This window comes from Lepidochelys olivacea (genome assembly GCF_965140295.1).
Source record: "Lepidochelys olivacea isolate rLepOli2 genome assembly, chromosome: 10".
NCBI classification, from domain to species: domain Eukaryota; kingdom Metazoa; phylum Chordata; order Testudines; family Cheloniidae; genus Lepidochelys; species Lepidochelys olivacea.
Window position 1 is genome coordinate 23,904,734 of NC_140420.1, and position 15,227 is coordinate 23,919,960.

General features: G+C 41.8%; 1 protein-coding gene across 1 annotated transcript in view; it reads right to left on the reverse strand.

Annotated features, from left to right (window-relative positions):
• Nucleotides 1-6,313, reverse strand: part of CIITA (class II major histocompatibility complex transactivator) — a gene marked incomplete at its 5' end in the record, with an annotated part of 75,028 nt that extends 68,715 nt beyond the window's left edge. Inside the window, one exon of the mRNA XM_084640508.1 lies at nucleotides 6,013-6,313. Within this exon, the coding sequence (XP_084496634.1) occupies nucleotides 6,013-6,313 (301 nt within the window). The remainder of the gene's footprint in view (nucleotides 1-6,012) is intronic.
• Between the last annotated feature and the right edge of the window lie 8,914 nt (nucleotides 6,314-15,227).

Below are 15,227 nucleotides of genomic sequence, written 5' to 3' on the forward strand. Positions count from 1 at the left end.
ATTGGCTGAGAAAAGAATTGTGCTGAATAGAATAACTATTTCTGTCTGTGTATCTTTTTTGTAACTTAAGGTTTTGCCTAGAGGGGTTCTCTATGTTTTTGAATCTAATTACCCTGTAAGATATCTACCATCCTGATTTTACAGGGGGATTTCTTTATTTCTATTTACTTCTATTTTTATTAAAAGTCTTCTTGTAAGAAAACTGAATGCCTTTTCATTGTTCTCAGATCCAAGGGTTTGGGTCTGTGGTCACCTATGCAAATTGGTGAGGCTTTTTATCCAACATTTCCCAGGAAAGGGGGGGTGCAAGTGTTGGGAGGATTGTTCATTGTTCTTAAGATCCAAGGGTCTGGGTCTGTAGTCACCTAGGCAAATTGGTGAGGCTTTTTACCAAACCTTGTCCAGGAAGTGGGGTGCAAGGTTTTGGGAAGTATTTTGGGGGGAAGGACGCGTCCAAACAGCTCTTCCCCAGTAACCAGTATTAGTTTGGTGGTGGTAGCGGCCAGTCCAAGGATAACGGGTGTAATATTTTGTACCTTGGGGAACTTTTGACCTAAGCTGGTAAAGATAAGCTTAGGAGGTTTTTCATGCAGGTCCCCACATCTGTACCCTAGAGTTCAGAGTGGGGGAGGAACCTTGACAAGGACCTACAACAGTCCCATGGTACCTCTGTGGTGCTGCGTGATTTTTGCAATTGTGTTTTCCTATTTCCTTAATTGTTTTGTTTCCTGTTCTGTGTGAAAGACCCACCCAGATGGGAAACTGACAATCCTTAAAAGTACCAGTGCATAATTTTTTTCTCCATCTAATGTTACAATACTAGAATAGAATCTGGAACATGTAAATTTTCAGGGAGTAATGTCATTTTTTAAGATGACTATATTCCTTTATTGATTTGAATGCATGCTCCCAAACTGGCAAGTACAGTAAATTTTAGATTCCCAGGGCAGGCCAACTAGATACATCAGGGAGGAAGACTTACCGCACCACACAGAATATTAAAAGCAGAGAGATGGGGCCAGCCTTGGATTTGCAGCACCAGTTCCCCTGCCCTCAGCATCTCCTTTACCATCCATGCAGCTGCGGGATCTGACAGCCTTTCCCTCACTTGACCAGTCAGCTACCCCTTTCAGGGACCCAACCCTAGCAGCTCCCCCACTTGAAACTAGAGCCAACCCAGAGCAGCTTTCAGGGTTACCAGGACTCCTACTTCCGGAGAGTCCCAGCCCCAGGGCAGTTTGGTGAGCCCATATCATATTGCCCTGTAACAGTTGTGTCAGCTGCTGTGGACCTCAACCAGATGCCTAGAAGTATCTCCCACTTTCCAATCAAACTAAGCCTTTTTTTCCGGCTCTCTGAGCACAGATGTGTTAGACACAGATGTAACAGGATGATCTGCCCCTTTAAGGGCCTGGGGCAGCCATGTTTGAGTGTCAGACTTGCCCCTTCTCATCAGGGTGTTTTCTATACAGGACTGAGAAACTGCAGTTGTAGAGAAGCCACAGGAAGCAAGTGGACTCCTGCAGAAGTCCCTGGAGCAGAGGGAAAGGCTGCTGGGGGTCCCTGCAGCCTACTTTGGTTGCCAGTTTTGTATTCGAATTAATAAACCAGGCCCTTAGGCAAGGGCTTGAAAAACTCTGGGCACAGTGTGACAAGCTAGGGATAGGGGACAGGCCAGCAGCTTCCTACATGCTTCTGTTCTATCAGCTTTGGAAGGAGATAAACATCTCAGTGCAACCATACCCTGCTGCTACAACTTCCCCAAATACAGCTATTTTCATATTTTATAGCTATGCCTGTGTGGATGGGAGATAAAGAGAGAAGTCCCTTACACAGGAAGCCACAGAAAAGAGAACTGCTGGGCAGACACTAGAAATTGAGAGAAAAACATTATTACAAGGGCTAACTGAGAACAAAAGCGCATAATAATCAAACAGCGTGGCAATGAACTGCTCAAGCTAATGGTAATTGATTGCTGTTTGTAAGCCCTATGCCCTATTTTGATACAAAGCAGTATGCACTCAAAAATGCAGAAGGGAGTTGCTGAGATCAGATTAATGGTCTACCAGTCTGGGGATGGTTTTATGATTAAGGCACTGAACTGGTAATCCGGAGATTGTGACAGAGCTGGGAACTAAATTCCAAACTTCCGAAGTCACCGTAGACAAGTTGCTCATCATCTGTGCCTCAATTCTTCCATTTGTAAAATGGGGATAATGCAACCATACCTCACAGATGTGGAAGAGGATAAATCTGTTAGCACTAGAGGCACTTGGATTCAATGGTGATGGGTATTCCCAAGATCTAGAAAGATCCTATGTCCAACAGTGGCCAGCACCAGGCACTTCAGAGGAAGGAGTCAGATCTCCATAGTGGTCAGTTACATGATGACATGTCCATGGGGAAGTCTGTTCCACAAACAGTGTTTGTGCGGGACAAGGGGGCAAGGGTTGACTTACATCCTGAAAAAGAAAGAGTGCTCCCCCTTATAAGTTTATCCTGACAAGTGTAAATGCAGATATTTTTCTCCTTAAGAAATTATCTTTTCTTTAAATCCTACTAAGCTCTTTCCCCTAATGTCTGGTCAGTGAATTCCACAGGGTAATTTATATTAAAAAAAATTCCTTTTATCACTCTGAAATTTGTTACCTTTCCGTTTCAATAAGTGTCCCCTTTTACTTTCATTATGAAATAAACAGGGAATGCTCAATAGAAGAATGTCAAAAACAATATAGTGTCAGTTAGGTCAACTCCTGTTCATCTCCTGTTTTAACAGTCCTAATCTTTGAAATCTGGCAGGGAATTCCTTCCATGTCTAATAATTTTTTCCCCTTCTCTTCTGTGCCCTTATCCTCTTTTAATCAATGTGTAAACTCAGGGGTTGTACCGTATGACCGGAGAATTGCTAACATAGTTCCTATTTTTAAGAAAGGTAAAAAAAACTATCCGGGTAACTACAGGCCTGTTAGTTTGACATCTGTTGAATGCAAGGTCTTGGAAAAAATTTTGGAGTGAAGTTCTGGAACAGCCTTCCAAGGGAAGCAGTGGGGGCAAAAGACATATCTGGCTTCAAAACAAAGTTTGATAAGTTTATGGAGGAGATGATATGATGGGATAGCCTAATTTTGGCAATTAATTGATCTTAGACTACTAGCAGTAGATATGCCCAATGGCCTATGATGGGATGTTAGATGGGGTGGGATCTGAGTTACTACAGAGAATTCTTTCCTGGGCGTCTGGCTGGTGAGTCTTGCCCACATGCTCAGGGTTTAGCTGATTGCCATATTTGGGGTCAGGAAGGAATTTTCCCCCAGGGCAGATTGGCAGAGGCCCTGCGGGGTTTTCGCTTTCCTCTGCAGCATGAAACACAGGTCACTTGCTGGAGGATTCTCTGCACCTTGAAGTCTTTAAACCATGATTTGAGGACTTCGATAGCTCAGACATAAGTTAGGGGTTTGTTACAGGTGGGTGAGATTCCGTGGCCTGCATTGTGCAGGAGGTCAGACTGGACGATCATAATGGTCCCTTCTGACCTTAAAGTCTATGATTCTTTGATTGATCCTTTTACTCCCCTGGTAAATTAGTGGGCCCATAACTTTCTATTTCAGACATGCTCCTAAAACACTTCTCTAACTAGGTTTTGTGAATTCTGTTCTTAACTCTCCTAGTCTATCTTACATCTGACCTGCCATTGTTTCCGCACGTATTCTATTGGCTTCGCTTGTGCTCGCTGCCCACTTTGGAAATTATTATTATTTTGGCTTAAATAGACTAGGATCTTGCTTTTTTAACCAAAACTAGGATGCAGATCTGCACCCCAATTTTGGTAAAGTAGTGACAGTAATGAATGCTGTAGCTGTACCTCACGGGTTGAATTAGAGCTCTGGAAGGCAGAGCTAAGGCTACAAAGAAGACCACCCAGCTATCAAAAGATTATTTTTTCAGCCCTAAAGGACAAGATTCAGATCCCCCATGAGAACTACTGTAGGTGCTGCTGCCTCTGGCTGGAAGACAGAACTCCTTAATTTGGAAGATGTGGAGTTTAGATATAGTGCATAAAAGCTGAGCTTTATTTGAAATATTAGCTAATGCATCTAGAGGTTTACTTGGTCCTGCCTCAGCAAAGGGGGCTGGACATGAGGATTTCTTGAGGTCCCTTCCAACCCTACATTTCTATAATTCTATACAGAAAATTGAAACTTTTTCTCTGGAGGCCATGTGGGACAGACATTAAGCTTATTGTTCTAGAATATATATGCACCGGCTATGATAGTACACTCATTCAGGAAAAAGAAAGTTGTGAAATGCTATCAATGAGGTTGTCAATAAAGCAAGAGTCAGAACAAACATGGGGAGATTGCCTGACATTTTCAGAAGTTGAGAAGCTGCAAAGTTTTCTTGTCCAGCAGCTTCAAGTGCCATTATTTCGGCAGGAGAATTGGGGGCCAGTTATAGGATCTTTGCTAGAAAATTGTTTGGGGAATGAAGTGTGCAGACCCATTAATTAAAGTGCTAAAAAACAGAAACCCAAATGGCTAACCTTTTCCTTACATTTATTGTAGGCACTTTACATTTCAAGTGTGAATCCTCTGCATTCAGTCTGATTGTGTGTATAAGTATATATTTAACCTAATATTTCCTTTCTCATGAACAATCTGTAAAATAATAATTCTGTCAGAGTAAAGGGATTGGCTCTTTCTTCTTGAGGACTGCAGATCCTCCAGGTAATTTGTTCTCAGCTGGTACTTTTATCCCATCCTCAGAAATGGTATCCAAAATGATGCCCTGCTGAGGCAATGATTTACCCAGCTATACTCCGCATGGATGAAGGTGCTTTCAGCAGTGGTAGCACTGATTCCATCAAATACTTCGTTTGTTCCTTTTATGTTCTCTCATAGTTGATATTTCTACTACAAACTGAATTTGTCTTTCCCCTTTGTATACATTTGAAGTTTGCCAGGATGCTATCATTCTTTATTCCTTACACCAGGCTTATCTAGTTTTAGTATAGTAGGGACTGCTGGTGAGGAGAATGAGCAGCTGAGCAACTTCTATCTACCATCCTACAGCACACCACCTCTGTGATGGGTCAACCGTGAAAGTCACATTAGTTAACTTTCCCAAATCCACTGGGTCTCTTTGTTTTGTCTCCCCCTGCTGCTCACTGACGATGGTTTTGTCTACACTACCGCTTTTGTCAGTAAAGCATTTGTCAGTCAGGGGTGTGGAAAAAAAAACACACCCCGACCGACATAAGTTTCTCCAGCAAAAATGCTGGTGTGGAAAGTGCTATGTCACTCCCCTGGTGACATAGCTAACGCCACTCGTTTCGGGTGGCTTAATTCTGCTGCCAGGAGAGCTCTCTCCCACCGGCAAAGAGCAGTTACATAGGAAACCTAACAGGAGCACAGCTGTGGCAGTACAGCCGTGCCGCTGTAAGGTCCATAGTGTAGACAGAGCCGAATTGATGAATTTTTTGACTCTAGCCCCATGGGTGCTTATGCACTCCTCTCCTCCCACAGTTGTGGTCGCATCAGTCCCTGGAGAAGGTTAGTAGGTTTGCCCCTAACAGGCATCCTGGTTCTGCAGTAAAGAACCTAGAAACTTACAGGAGATGGAGCTTGCACCATGTGACCAAGGCACCATGGACCACCACAGCAAATGCTCCAGAATCTGTGGACCAGTTTGAGAAGTACGGCCCTAATCATAGTCTCCAATATCTTCTTTCTACTCCCATTGCACACTGTCTCTGATCTTGCAAAGGGGCACAAATGAGAAGTTTTCAATAGGTCTTGATTATAAAAATTGTTAGCTGCTTAGCTACCCTAGGGAGGGTTTATTTTAAAAACTCAAATTATTGTCACATGGCATTTTGGTCTCTCTCCCACGTCCTACATCTATTATGTTACTATGCACATCTACATCACTGTACCAAATCAAACAGCCATACAGTAAAGGGAAGAAATATTGAAAAGCATTGTTTAATAAATGTAAAATAAAAAGCAAACTTACCAACTATACCCCTGTTCAGAGATGACTCATTATCTGTGATGTCTTGTGGCATCTTACGGTACAGTTTTAAACAACGGAGAGGAACTAAGGTGTTCAAACACAAGTCCCATTTTTCCACAAGCGTTAGAGATATCTTCCTTGCTAGGTCTTCTCTGTCTTTTTCCTGGAGTAAGGTCTGATGGTATTCCTTGGATATAACATCTTTCTCCAGCATGCAGCTGAGCAATGCATGGACATCAGACGTTGTGGCACTGGAGAGAATTTCCCTGACTTCAGGCAGGATCTCTTTGAAAAGATTCATAACAGCAGTCTAAAGAGTTTTAAAGAGATTTCAGCCAAAAACTCAACTGGTTAAATAAAAAAAATCCACTCAGTCAGCATCAAAAAAAGATGAAGTGAAATTTTTTTTAACACAATAGTTTGGTTTGTGTCATTTGTTGAAGTGTTTCCTCATTCGATGAAAGTTATGATTCAAGTTTCCAACAAACAACTTCTTGATGTGGTCACACAAAATTCACTGCAGCCGTTGTTTCCAAAACACATTCCAAAATAGGCAGTTTTAAAGGCCACATTATGTTCAGTAATTAAGGAGAGGTATTAACATGGGACTACCTGACCATAAGGGAGTTGGATCCTTTGCCCAACCAGAAATTGTGCGACAGCTGGCTATAGGCATATGTTGTGCCCATTAGTGATGCACTCCAAGACTGTTTCTCAGCCTAACCTTCCTTTCAAAGCAGAACAAATGTAGAGCTTTGGGAGAGTTGGCTCCGCGTAAGAGAGGTCTGAAATTTGGGCATACACTGACTCCAATGTAACTCACTTCAGTCTCATGCTCAGCCAGAGTGACTGGGAATTTGGGACAGCATTCAGGAGCACTGAAGAGTTATAAAGTTACAGAGAGTTATAAAGAGTTTTAAAGCATTCATTTTTACTTCCATAACAATATGCTCACCTTACCACAGAGTTACCAGACACCAAAGCTTGAGAGATCATTCAGAAATCTAAGGATGTTGGAAGCCATTACCCTTCTATCAGTAGCCTCTTTAGCACAGCTCCATCTTCTAACTTACCCATAGGTACAAGTTAGAGCATTTTGATATGTGGTCTGTTCTTAGGCAATTATATCTAATAGGAGAAATCACCTGGAGGAAATCCTGACCCTATTAAAGTCAGTGACAAAACTCCCATCAACTTCAATGGGGACAGGATTTCACCCTGTGTTGCTTCAAGAAAACATGTTGGCAAATTAGCACAGATAGGCATCTAGATGGATTAAGGTATTGTGCAGGCTACGTCTCTAATACATGGAGGGGAAAGTAAGGTAATTACTCAGCTTAAGTAAGGGGGTAGAATCAGGCCCTGTATTTGCCAGGAGAATACAAAAATAAAAACCATGCTCCCAGTCAGACATAAAAAAGTTACCTATAAATTCAAGAGGAGCCAAAATCATGACTTAAAACCAAACCCCTTTCCCTCCCTACCAAAGTTAAAGGAGCTGATTTGGACCCTCCAATCCAAAACATTCTCCAACAGTGTCAATTCTTTTAGATACTCTAGTTCAAACAGGAATTATTTCAAGGCAGTTCTATGGTCTGTGTTATACAGATGGTCAGACTAGATGATCTTGGAATCTACAGATGAAATATTCCCAGATGGTAGCCCCATCAAATTTGAACCTGAGATCTAGCTCCAAATGAGACTAAAACCTGAGCCCTAGAAACTTCAGCCTAATAAGGATTCATTTTTAGTACTGCCATCTTGGCTTAGCTCCAGTAAATTACAGCATGGAATGATCTGCAGAAATTATATGGTATTTTCTTCAAAAGTTTAGAATTTCTCATGTATACTGGAAAGCATCACTGTAAGCAGGCATTTAGGTGCCTGAGGCAAACAAGCATATTTGCGTCCCCTACTTCTTCCCCCCTCATTTTTCCATGCCTCAGGGCTTTGTTCCCATGACTTTGTGCCGTGGGCAGCTTCCCCGCTTGCCCCACCCTGGTAATGGTCCTGGTGGAAAGGAATAGACTGGCAACACTTAAAGACACATGTAAACACAATCAACAAAGTTTTACCTTTGTCCTTACAAATGTCTAGTATGTTGTAAACGATATCTATGAAAAAAATTACACGTGTACTTTCACCCTGGATATCTAAAAACTGTCCATAAAATCTTTTGTCCTACCAATTATCTTGTAACTAACGTCTATGGATAAAAAAACCCAAACATGTACTTTCAGCTTGGACACCTTTAATTTCAGAAAGAAAGAGCAAGTCTGCATGAGAGCATAATGTGAGATACTCACCAAGAGCCAGTTTAAAGCATCCCAAATTGAATGCTTCTACAGGTGGAGTAAGGAATTCTAATATTAAGGGTGTAGCTATAGATTTATACTTTACATAAGTAAATGTACCCTTTCCATGCACTGCACAAAATAAATACTTCTACATTCTCCCTTTGGTGAATGCTTAGTAACTGATTACTAGAATATCTATTAAGTGTTTCAGACTCATGCCTCTCAATCAAATATTAGCCTATATCTTACAATAATTTAAAAAAAAATGAGGCAACAGTATTTTAAATTTATATGCCAATTAGTATGATTTATCCAAACCAGTTTACTACACATATTGTTCTACTTCTAGTAGTAACTACATTTGTCAGTGATGACTTAAAGGTGCAAAGTAAGTTAACAATTTTAGTAAAATATTGAAATGCTGTAATTGAGAACTTGTACAATTTATACAAATATTTATAAACCATTTATATTATATTTTTATTTATATACATCTATTTTGCCCTTTATGATCTGCGAAGGTGAAAATCACTGTATCAGGCACAGATTTACAAAAATAGGTGCCTAAAGCTCAGCATGGACTGACAACACCCATTTTTTGAAAAAGCTTGGCTCGTTTTCCATTCAGTCCCTCACCCTGCTCCCCTTTTATATCTTCCAGTTTATTGATCTCTGTGGTTTCATAGTGTTTTGCTAAGTGCTGTAGTGCTATAGAATAAAACTGGTGGCATTTAAGAAAAAGCAATAAAAACTAACCTAATTTGTTTCCCAGTTACTTAGAGTCCAATTCTGCATACAACTACTGCTGGGCTTAGTGTTTGGTATTATGAGTATTCCCACTGATTTCAAATATGACTACTCAGAGTCATAAGAGTCTGTAGACTCAGTTTGCTGCTACTAGTATAGCAAGAGGAATTTCCACCACATCTTATAAGTGGATTTGATATGCTGATGGCAATTTTCCATTAATCACGTACTTTGTATTTTGAAGGAATGATTAACATTTATTGTTAGGGTGTTGGCAGAACACATAATTTACCAGAAATTAATTCATAATATCAGAAAGATACATAATCAAGAGATTACTAGCTAGCAGCATTCATTCCAACTGCATTGGCATTAGATAATATGTTTCAGTAAAGGTATTTAACTTGGCAACTGGGGAAAATATGCAGTTAATTGGTTTTACTTTTCCTTACAAACATTCAGGGGTTTTCCCACTGGATGTCTCGTTGATTCCCTGTTGTATACAGCCAGTAGTATAAAATTAAGTGCAGATGTAGCTGGGCTCAAAGCTCGGGAGGAGGTAAGAGGGCAGTACAGTTTGGTACTTATTCTGTGAAACTTCTGTGTCACACTCTCAACTTGTAGTTCGCAGGGGACCAAGGAGGCAAATGTGTACCGAGGGCCGGCCCTAGACCAAATAGCACCCTAGGCAAGGAGCATCTTCAGTGCTCCCCACCTCCATTTATTAAACTTTTGAATACCTTGTTTTTTATTGCATTTGTAGCCCATTTCACAACTTTGATGCATGATTTAGCCTTGTCATATAAGATGATAAATTTGTACTCTAGGATCTGTAAATCTGTATTTATTCATGCCATATATAAGCAAATAAAAATAATTAGTTTCCGCTAAGCTTTATAGAAATTTTTATTGTTAAGAATAACTGAAATGTACTAACATTAAGAAATTGAACGGTGCACCAATACAGGGTGGAACAGAATTAAATAGCTTTGCACAAGTGGGCTTCCCTAACTGCGGAGGGGCAATAGATGGCAATAGATGGTTAGAATGTTAACCCTAGTCCTTTAGTTCAAAAGATCGCTTTTCTCATTTTTGCTGGGCTCTCACTTCACTTCAGTTCGTTCTTATATCTCACAGACTGACTGGCGATGCCCTGACCCTTATATACTGACGAGGTCATGGCTGACAACGTTCTAGGAGGTTCAAGGAAATGTAGTTCTCAGAAAGTCTGGAAGGTTTCACAAGATTCTGCGAACGTTCAGAACATTCTAGGAGGTTAGTGAAAAATGAATCCAAATACAGAATACCTGAAACATGTTAATTCAAACAGTCTATTTTCCTTTTTGTCACTAACAACAAATACTGCACCTCGAGTGCCCCCCAACCCTGGCAGGTGGTCACCTGGGTCTCCTGCTTCTAAATCTGGCCCTGTGTGTACCTATGGAGTGTAGGTTTCATCTGACTTAGAAAGGGTGACATTGTGTTCCAAGCTTATTTGGTCTCAATGGGTATGTCTGCCCAGCACAAACAAATAAAAGAACCCTGTCGCAGCAAGTCTGAGAGCCCGGGTCAACTAACTTGAGCTTGCACTACAGGGCGAAAAATAGCAGTGTAGACATTCCTGCTCAGTCTGGAGCCTAGGCTCTGAAGCCCGACAAGGGGGGAGGGCCTCAGAGCTTGGGCTCCAGCCCAAATCTACACTGCTACTTTTAGCCCCCTAGTGAAAGCCCCGCAAGCCCAAGTCAGTTGACCCAGGCTCTGAGATTCACTGCTGCAGGATTTCTTTGCGGTGTAGACATACCCAGCAACACCAGATCAAGCCTGCTCATCTACCAAGCTGGTTTGTTCTAAATTGCCAGCCCTGCAAACTCAAGAGCCTGAAGGCTGCTTCTTTATTTCTCAAACATCATTCACCACTAAAAATTTGCTGGCCAAGTTTGGCTTAATTACATGTATGCAATCCCACTGTCTTCAATGTGGCTGCTGAGAGTTAAGTGAGTACAGAATTTGGCCCATTTGAAGTTTGCGTGGCAATCCTGCTGATGCATGAGCAGGAATAGACTTCAACTCATTCTCTCATGGCCACACCAGCTCTGCAGTGTTAAGGAGAGTAAAAACTTTTCCCTGCTTTTGTCATGGAAGTAAGCGGATGAGGCTGAATGTACACAAGGAGCAGGCCTATTGAGTAAGCTGAGCCCACTTTTATATCGTCACATTTCAGAGTAAGCCATGCAGTAAGGTCAGTCATGGGTTTCCTCCAAATTTCCAACCAAGGGACTGGCAGGGAGAGAAACAGAGTGAGGGACTGCCATGCCAGAAGCTCTGCTTCGGAAAACGACATCTTCAGGCTGCATTACATTCTGAATAGATTCACCCCACGTTTGGGAGAGGGCTTAAGACTCCATCTCAAGTTCTTCTCTGCTGAATTTGTGTCCTTTTACGGTATCATACATACCATGTGGAGTCCCTGCCCACTTCTGCTAGGGAGCCCTTCAGAAACCCCTTATTTAAAGAGAATGAAGTGAAAGTCAGGACACAGCTGGGCAGCAGCTCAGAGAACTCCTCCTGACTGACTGACAGTCTTTCCTGGGGGGAGAGGGAGGTGTCCTCAGTCTTCCAGTCTGTTGAGACTGTTAAACTGAGATGCCTTTTCTAAAGCTGTCATCTCAGTCTCTACCCTTAAGATGTAGTTCATTGATCAGTGAACATCACTTCCTTTACACTGGGATCCAGAGAGCCCGGTCTGGTGGAGATACAGTTCTGCGGTGGTGGCTAGCCACACAGGCAGAGAACAACGCCCAAGTGGATAGTCCCCTCCATATGCAGAAGGGCAGGTGAACGAGTGGTTCCAGAATACTTAGTTATGTACTATTCAGGCACAAAAAGAGCTCACTTTTTGGTAGGTGTCTCATCAGCCAACACCTTGAGCAGTTTCTAAATGCAATGTGCCCAGGGGAAATCCAACACCCAGAGAGACTTTTGAGTGGTTTACCAAAAGGCTTTGAACAGCATAAATAGTTTTGCTTCCTTTGTCAGACCAAGATCTGAGAACCTTAGATTAAAAGCAAGTCTTGCTATTAAAGTAAGCACTGTAAACTGTAAATGCATATAGATAAAATATTAAGGTTAACTTTTGAATCACAACCTTTCCAAGGTTGTTTTCAAGGCTACTTTTACAAGGTTTCAAGGCTTTTCCAGAAAGCTTTGCAGAGCAGTCTGTCCATCTTGAACACAAAACATTGTATTCACTATAGTGAAAACATGGAATTGCAGGGGGGGTGGGGGAGAGGGGAGAGTATGGTCCAGTGGGTAGGGCACTGAACTGGGACTCTGGAGACTATGGTCCATTCCCAGCTCTACCACAGTCTTCCTATGTGACCTTGAAAAAGTTACCTCATCTACCCTGTGCCTCAGTTCCCCATCTGTGAAATGCGGATAACAGCTTCCTTACAACCATGATGTTGAGGATAAACTCCATGATTGTGATGTGCAGACAAAATGGGAATTAGTGACATCTAATACCTAGATGGACACAATCTTGCATGCATCGTTTTCCTCTGAAGAATAAAATGGACTGCTTTGTCTTTAACAAGATTATCTAAAGTCCAGCTCTAATTTCAAGACTATTTTTAAAATGTTAATATCAGATTTACTTAGAACCGGCACTTCCTCTGAATACAGAGAATTCAAAAACACAAGTTCTCCTTTTCCAATGGCTGCAATTTTTTTTAACAAGCACGTCAAAAACAAAGCGTGTGAATAAGGGAACTAAGGCCTTGTCTACATAGTGCAGGTAAAGCACACCAGCGGGGTGTGATTTGTAAGTGCTTTAATGAGCTGTACTCTAACTGCCCCATGTAGACCCTGCTATGCTCTAAAAGGTATCGAATTTGTGTTAACATAGTCCTGTTTCAACACGCTAATGTGAAGTAGGTATCTTTTAGACTGGGCTAGTAGGGTCTACGGGGGCAGTTAGAGAGCAGCATATTAGTGACTTTTACAAATCACACCCCTCCAGCTTGTTTTGCCGTGCCATGTAGACAAGTCCTAAATCTGATTTTTGCTTCTCATTACTCATTGCATTCCTCTCATCTAAATCAGTGCATTTTTAAAAGGGTTTATTCTGTGCCTGAGGTGGAGCGCTATGTCCCTCAGTTTCTGACTTTGAGATCAAAAATAGTGCAGGCTATGGGAACTAGGGAACTAGGCAAATGCAACCTAGATGGAGCTACTATAAGGTGGGTGCAAAACTGGTTGGAAAATCGTTCCCCAGAGAGTATCTATCAGTGTATTTATCAGAGTATTTACCACAATCATGCTGGAAGGGCATAATGAGCGGGGTACCGCAGGGATCAGTTCTGGGTCTGGTTCTGTTCAATATCTTTATCAATGATTTAGATAATGGCATAGAGAGTACACTTATAAAGTTTGTGGATGATACCAAGCTGGGAGGGGTTGCAAGTGATTTGGAGAACAGGATTAAAATTCAAGATGATCTGGACAAACTGGAGAAATGGTCTGAAGTAAATAGGATGAAATTCAATAAGGACAAATGCAAAGTACTCTACTTAGGAAGGAACAATCCGTTGCACATACAAAATGGGAAATGACTGCCTAGGAAGGAGTACTGCGGAACGGGATCTGGGGGTCGTAGCGGACCATAAGCTAACTATGAGTCAACAATGTAACTGTTGCAAAAAAACACGAACATCCTTCCGGGATGTATTAGCAGGAGTGTTGTAAGCAAGACACGAGAAGTAATTTTTCCGCTCTACTCTGTGCTGAGTAGGCCTCAAGTGGAGTATTGTGTCCAGTTCTGGGTGCCACATTTCAAGAAAGATTGGAGAAAGTCCAGAGAAGAGCAACAAAAATTATTAAAGATCTAGAAAACATGACCTATGAGGGAAGATAGAAAAAATTGGATTTGTTTAGTCTGGAAAAGAGAAGACTGAGGGGGACATGATAATAGTTTTCAAGTACATAAAAGGTTGTTACAAGAAGGAGGGAGAAAAATTGTTCTTCTTAACCTCTGAGGATAGGACAAGAAGCAATGGGGTTAAATTGCAGCAAGGGAGATTTAGGTTGGACATTAGGAAAAATTTCCTAGCTCTCAGGGTGGTTAGGCACAGGAATAAATTTCCTAGGGAGGTTGTGGAATCTCCATCATTAGAGATTTTTAAGAGCAGCTTAGACAAACACCTGTCAGGAATTGTCTAGATAATACTTAGTCCTGTCATGAGTGAAGGGGACTGGACTAGATGACCGCTCAAGGTCCCTTCTAGTCCTATGATTCTATGCATCACACAAAAGGCATCAAGTTGTGCAGTAGCTTACATTAACACACAAAGGTCATTCTCAAGGAATGAGTGCCTGAACCAATGTCCACTGAAGACAATAGAGAAAAAAATCCCGCTGATTTCCCTGGGCACTGGAAGATGCCTTTGCAGTAATCCTAATCACAGGTCTATTTAAGGCTCTATTAGTACTACCACTGAAAATTTGATATGAATTTACTGTGGATGAAACTTGGCATATTTACCATGACCACTGCTACCACCCTGCCAGCTGATTACAGCAATAAGCCACAGCAGGGCAAGCATTAGTGTTTGATACATGCTTCTGGGGGCATTGCAAAGCACACAGCCAAGCAGTATTTCCAGCACCACTGTGCTAGGATTTGCTGCTGTTAGTGAATGGCTCCTTAATTAAAAACCTCATGGGGATGGACAGTGATACACCAGCACAATCCACTGTGAAATACAGTTTCCAGTTGAAGGGCAAGATATAATGGTAGGGAAAGTATCTGAAACCTAGTGAACCTACTGTTTAGAATATATTTATTTTTCCCCCCTCAACTCTTCTCTTCACCGCTTCCTGGACTATCACTTCTCTCCACTTCCTTCCCTCGGATGCCCAGATGCCTTTCCAGCAACAGATTGTAGCACAGTCATTTTTGTCTCATCCCCCCCCCCCGACCCCCCACATTGCCAGTGTTGCTTCTGGTGGCATCTAGAATACAACAAGTAAAATGAAAGCACTGACCACATAGGGTCAATTCAACATCCCATGGAACATCCTAAAAAAGCAGGGGTGTTTTCATGACCAGCCCCCAAGCGGTTGACAGAGACAGTTTCAACAGGCAGCCTTAAGGTAAACTGATGACTAACCAGA